This window comes from Fukomys damarensis, unplaced genomic scaffold (assembly GCF_012274545.1).
Source record: "Fukomys damarensis isolate Sample0158 unplaced genomic scaffold, DMR_v1.0_HiC HiC_scaffold_39, whole genome shotgun sequence".
Taxonomy (NCBI): domain Eukaryota; kingdom Metazoa; phylum Chordata; class Mammalia; order Rodentia; family Bathyergidae; genus Fukomys; species Fukomys damarensis.
In genome coordinates this window covers 124171179-124177445 of record NW_022900951.1, presented here as the reverse complement: position 1 = coordinate 124177445, position 6267 = coordinate 124171179, and the positions used below count along the sequence as shown (strand labels likewise).

Sequence of the window (6267 nt, the reverse complement as noted above, 5' to 3'; positions counted from 1 at the left end):
CAGTAACAAAGCACTCCCCCTGAGGTAACGTTTCTCTGGTCTCAGTACTTCCCTTATGTCCTCCTCACTAGCACACTTGTCCTTCAAGATGACAGTCAGGACGGATATCAGGAGATGGATTCTGGAAAGATCTGGCCACGATCCCCCAGCATCCCATTATAACTGAGTCCCAAGACAGGGTGAAGGACATGTGTTTATCCACGGGGACCCACTTCCCACACAGCAATGCCAAAGCTCACACACATGCACTCACATGCCCGAAGATCTGAGGGAAGTGAGATCACAGTTCTGGTCCACCCTGTGTAGCAATTCTGGCTTGGTGATCGGATGCTTCTTTTGGTACTTGAGGAGCAGGATCTGGGACAATTCAGCTACCAAGTCATCTAGTGCCACACGGTGCAGGATAGGATGGACTAGCACGCCCCGTGGGGTGCATGGACCCTGCTCTTTTGCCTGCTGCAGCCCTCACTGGATTGGCTCATTTGAGTAGAGGCCTTGGCAGGGGCCAGAAGACACCCTGAGGATGCTGGGACATCTTTGTGTCCCAGCCCGAGGAACTTCCCTTGGAATAGTCCCAGTTTGGTGATAGGAGGAAGAGAAGGCCCAGCAGTGGCCGCTGCTTCCTCCCCCTTAGGCTTGAGAAGCTGAACGTGCATCTTGTCACTGTCAAGAGGGCCTCCCCCTAGCTTGCTGCGCTGGCTCCTCTGGCCATGCAGATATAATCAGGTTGCTCGGGGACAGCAAGATTTCAAATTTCTATATCTTGGAAGGAAACTATTAATTTTAAATCAGAAAGAAATGTTTCTAATTTTTTTCTTATTTTATACTGTTTTTCTTTCCCCCTCTTTTCCTTTTTATCTTTCCTTATTTTTATTCTCTATTTAATTTCTTTTCTACTCTTTTTTGTTACTTTCAATTTCTCATTAATTTTTCCATTACCTTTATCTAATTCTGTAAACATCCTTCGTAGGATCATTTCACCTACTTCTCTCTCCTTCTTATATCCAATAGCTTAAGCTTTCTTATTTTTCTTCTTGCATTTCCCCTTTCCCTGCCCATTATATCTTTAGTAGTATAACCACTAATCTTTTTTAATCTCATATAGTTGTTAAATCCATAAAAGTGTTGCTGAAATTTTTTCTACCATTAGTGAAGCTACAGCTGTCACATTTAGTCCATATTAGCTGTATGTCAATGTCTGAGTTGTAGCAATGCTTGCTATATGATTGTGGATTTCTGTTGTATTGTTAAGGGTGGTACCTGTTTGCTTGGGCTTGTATGTTAATATCCAATTTTTCTTGGATGATACTGATCTGGTTGACACTGCCAGCACATAGTTGTTGCCATTAACGAGTTTTGTGTGTATCCCAATACTCAGATTACTTTTGTGACATTAACCATACAGGGCCACATTCCCAGGAAACTTGGTGTTGGGCCGATGACACTGCATCCTCCTCTCCCAAAGTAACAGAGGTGGTCAGATCTTAGGATGGAGCAAAGGACTATACTTAGCTGTTCCCAAAGTACATTCCTGAAAAGCAGACTAACTAAACAGGTCTCTATACAAGCACCAAAGTCTTTCCACTGTAAGTGCATAAACTTCAGCACAAAACAAAGCAAGCAAAAAAATAAGAGGAACATGAAAACAGAAGGCCAGAAAATTCTTCCCCAAACTTTCAACACCCCATAAGCTAATCCACTGGTCATCAAGGAAGAGAGCAGCATAAGCTACACAGCCAAATCATTTGAAAGGATTATGGAGGAGGTTAGGAAATACATTAAAGGAGTGCTTGGCTCAGTCACAGAATATGGAACTAAACAGAAAATGGAAGTATAACCAAAATGATCAAGGAGCTTTCAGAAGACCACAATAACAATCCAGCTGAGCTAAAAATACAAAACTCTACAAAGTATGAATGAACATTTTAGCAAAGAATTATGGTCCATGAAAAGATTTCAATCAGAAATCCAAGAGATTAAAAAGTATGAAAAGTCTCAGGAGGCTGAGGCAGGAGGATCGCTGTGAGTTCGAGACCGGCCTGGGCTCCATAGTGAGTTCCAGGTCAGTCTCAACTACACAGTGAGACCTTGCCTCAAAAAAAAAAGTATTAAAAGCATGGCCAGTAGAAGTGACCAAGAAGAAATAAAAATTTTGAATAATCTGGTATCAGTCAACCAACTGGAAATATATATCTCTAAGTAAGAACAGCCCAAGTTCCAATGGTTTAACTGCCAAATTCATGAAGAACTTTAGAAAAGATGCTTCTCAAACTGTTTAACAAAATTGATAGGGAAACAATACTCCCAAAGTGATCTTTTTTTGAGACAGGGTCTCACTATGTAGTTGAGACTGATCTGGAACTCACTATGTAGCCAAGGCTGGTGTCGTACTTACAGTGATCCTCCTGCCTCAGCCTCCCGAGTGCTGGGATTACAGGCATGAGCCACCATGCCCGCTCCTCATAGTGATTTTTGAAAACAAGCATTACCCTGGTCCCCAAACCAGAAAACAATACAACCAAAAAGAAAAGCCACAGGCCAATCTCTTTAATGAACACAGATGCAAATATCGTCAATAAAACACCAACAAACAGAATGCACCAAATCAGACAGAAGATCATATATCATGACCCATTAGGATTCATATCACAGATGTAGAGATGGTTCAACATGTCCAAATAAAAAAATGTAACACACTGCATAAACAGAGGAAAATACAAAAGAATGCATGATCATTTAATAGATGCAGAACAAATATTTTACAAAGTCATATGTCCATTCATGATGAGAATCCTGAAAAAAATTGTAGAATAACCACATATGAATCTCATAAATGCCATCTACTAAAGACCAATGGTTAAATTCATTAAATGGTCAGAAATGGAAGGCTTTTCCTGTACAATCAGGAATAAGACAAGGGTGTACACTGTCACCACTCCTGTTTGATATAAATCTGGTCACATTAGTCAGAACAGTCAGTTAGATGAAAGAAATAAAAGACATTTATAGGAAAGGAAGAATAAAATTAAAAGAATTTGTATAAAATTATCATTATTTGTAGATGACATGCTCCTCTACATAGAAGACCCCAAAAATCCACCAAAAACTCCAAAAATCAATAACCAAATTCAATAGTTGAAGGTTACAAAGTCAAGAGACAAAAATCAATAGTGTCCCTGTATACCACTAATAAACTTATTGAGAAGGAAATGAGGGAAACAATACCTTTCATTTTAGCATTAAGGAAAATGAAATACTTAGGAATTAACCTAATAGGGAAAGTGAAAGCTCTCTATGATGAAAAGTACAGTACCCTGAAAAATGAGGTTGAAGAGGATATTAGAAAATGGAAAGACATCCCATTCCTGGAGCTATAGAATGAATACAGTAAAAATGGTCACATGTTCAAAGGTACTAGTATACAAATTTAACGTAATCTCAATCAAAATAACAATAACATTTCTCACAGAGATATAGAAAACAATCCTAAAATTCAGATGGAAGCAGAAGACACCTAGAACAACAACAATATCCCTAGGCAACAAGGGCAAGGCAGGAGGCATCTCAGTTCAGAACCTGAAGTTGAAGTATAAACATATAGCAATTAAAAGAGCATGGTGCTGGCAACAAACAGACAGCTGGATGGATGCAACAGAAAAGAGGGCACAAAAACAACGCCAAGCAACCTCAGCTACCTGATCTTTGACAAGGGGCCAAGTACTTTCCCTGGAGGAAAGACAGCCTCTGACAACTGGTGGTGGGAAAATTGGCTATCTACATAGGGAAGACTGAACCTAGACCCGTATCACTCAGCACACACTAAACTGAAGTCAAAATGCAACAGCGGCCCACATCCTCTCTCCGTCACCTTGCTAAGCCCAGTCCTCTCTGCTCCCTAGACCTGAAGCAGAGGTTGCAAAGCTACCCTCTGTCTTTCCTCTCATGGTGCACTGATCCAAAGAGGGTGATGTCCTGAAAATCGCCCCGTATCAGGTGCTGGGCTGTACCCGAGGCAGACCTGGGTTGTTCAGGGAGCCTCTCCCTGGCTTGGGGCTTCCTCACTGTGCCCTCAGGGCTTCTTTTTTACCTAACTTAGCCCAGGTCCTTTCTGCTCTTCTTGCCTGAAGCACACTTCTCACAACTAGATTCTGACAGTCCGTTCTCCCGGTGCCCTGAGGTGAAAGGGGTGATCCCCTGAGACATTTTTCCTCTGATACAAGGCTTCTTTGATCTACCTGAACCCCAGGCCTTTTGCTCCTCCTACCTGAAGCACAGTCCTTAGAAAAATGCCCTGACTCTCGGTACCCATGGAGGGGAAAGGGGGCAATCTCATGAGAATTATGCACTGTGAGGTGCAGGTCAGTAAGTGAGGTTTTTCTCGAACATTCTGAGATTGTCTTCGGGGGTGGACATTCCTCAATACCACCAACAGCCCCTCACCTGGACCTAACTGATCCCAGGCTCTCTCTGCTCCTCTCACCTTAAATTCGGTCCTCAGAACAAGGCTCTGATATCTTCTCCGGACCCAGGGAGGACAAAAGGAGCCTCTCCTGAGAATTCAGCACCTCCTGCTGCAGCATAGGCAACAGAAGTTGTTACAGAATGTTCTGGGATCCTCCCTCCTGGCTGAAGCTTTCTGTTCCCACATCATTCACCTTGACCTAAGTGACCCCAGGTCCTCTCCACTCCTCCTGAAGCCAGGCCCTCAGCACAAGGCTCTGACTCCACACTCGTTGTCCCCTTAGGCAAAGTCGAGACATCACCAGAGAATTCTTCCCAGAAGTGCTGGGTAACAACAGGGTAAATCTGGATCAATCCAGGTTCCTGTCTCCTCACTCCCCCCACAACCCCCCTCAGTATGACCCCTCACTGAGCGCAGCCCGATCTGATCTGCTTGCTCACCTGAAATACACAGCTCAGAACAGGACCTCTTGTAGTTCTGACTCAAAGGAGACGCAGAGAGTGAATGTCCTATCTGGCAAAGTGCACGTGGTCTCCCAGGTCTGGCAGTAGGAGGAAAAAGGAATTCTCCAGGCTCCTCCCTCTTCCGGAGGGATCAACACCTTAGTTCCTGTCAGAACTTGTACTCTGGTCTTCTATGGACCTGACTCTGTTCCCCTCTGTCCAAGGCACTCGCTATCTCCCAGATCCTCTGTGGCTGCAGGTCATTCTTACAAATCATCCCCTGTGAGGTCCGGGGTTGACGAGAGAGGAAGATCTGAAGTTTGGGGACACTCTCTGTGAGTTGGGACATCTCTCCTCCCCCTAGAGCCCATCACTATGACCTCTAAAGGACCCCACCCACTGTATTCCTTTCACGTGAAGCCTGAACCTCACAACAGTTTCTTCTGTTGCTCTAAACCAATGAGACCCAGTCAATGAACCCCACCTACAGTAAAGTGCCTGGGGTCTCACAGCAGAGGTGTTCCCACATCCTCCCTAGTGAATGTTAGCTTGGTTCCTGGCAAAGCGTGGACCCCCGTCCCCTATGCACTGGATCTTGTTCCCCTCAGTCCAAGCTCCCCCGGGTGCAATGTGGTCCCACTTGAAAATCCTCCCAGACAGTGCAGGAATGGCAAACAGGCTATCTGGACTGTTTGGGGACCTTCTCTCTGGGACGGGGCTTCCACAATCCTCCTTCAGCTCTCACCTCGACCCCTACCAGAGCTGGGGCCCTCTCCACTCCCCTCACCTGAAGTGCGTACCTCAGAACACGACCATCTCTCTGGTCCCAAGAGGTGACAGTCGGCAGCTGTGACATCTGTCACTGTGCCTGGGTGTGACAGGAGGGTAATAACTGTATTCTGTAGGTCACCACTGTCCTTCCTAGAGCTCTTCACTTTGGTTCTTGGCACAGCCTACAGCCCCGTCCTCCGTGGACCTGAGAATGTTCCCCTCACAGGGAGAATCTGACTCCCAGGGTTCCCTGGGGCAGAAGGGAGGAGACTCTTATTTGATCATAGAATAACTATGGCTGCTGTGCATGATTCAGGGCTGTATCTGCTTTTCCATTTCTCTTGCGTTCTTTACGCCCTGGTAAATAGCAGTTGTTTTGACAGTCACCCACCAGGGTGGGCACAGGGTGCTACTAGCAGAATCTCTGCAGCCGTGCTCTCTCCACTCTCCTGCTGTCCTCGTGTTTCCCCTGGCCATGGAGACCTCTGGAGTGAGGCGCTGCCCCCCACTGTGCATTGTAGTAGAGGCGGGAGTTTGCAGCTTTCTTCTGCCTCAGGCTGTCATGCTCCTCCTCTGCAGGCCACCCTCATG

The 6267-nt window shown here is 45.3% G+C and overlaps 1 protein-coding gene across 8 annotated transcripts in view; it reads right to left on the bottom strand.

Moving 5' to 3' along the window:
• LOC104861631 (melanoma-associated antigen 10-like) overlaps positions 1–5883 on the bottom strand; it is an 18290-nt gene extending 12407 nt beyond the window's left edge. For 5 of the 8 annotated variants that reach the window (XM_010623112.1, XM_010623118.1, XM_010623111.1 and 2 more), the window contains exon 1: positions 4481–4555. Coding sequence is in view for 1 of the 8 variants with exons in the window: in XM_010623119.2 (XP_010621421.1) it covers positions 5706–5761 (56 nt within the window). In the remaining 7 variants the exon portion in view is untranslated. Of the gene's footprint in view, positions 1–4480; positions 4556–4902; positions 4998–5705 lie in introns of those variants that run through there. The other 3 variants (XM_010623116.1, XM_010623119.2, XR_004515833.1) reach the window with 2 other exon arrangements.
• Positions 5884–6267: the final 384 nt, after the last annotated feature.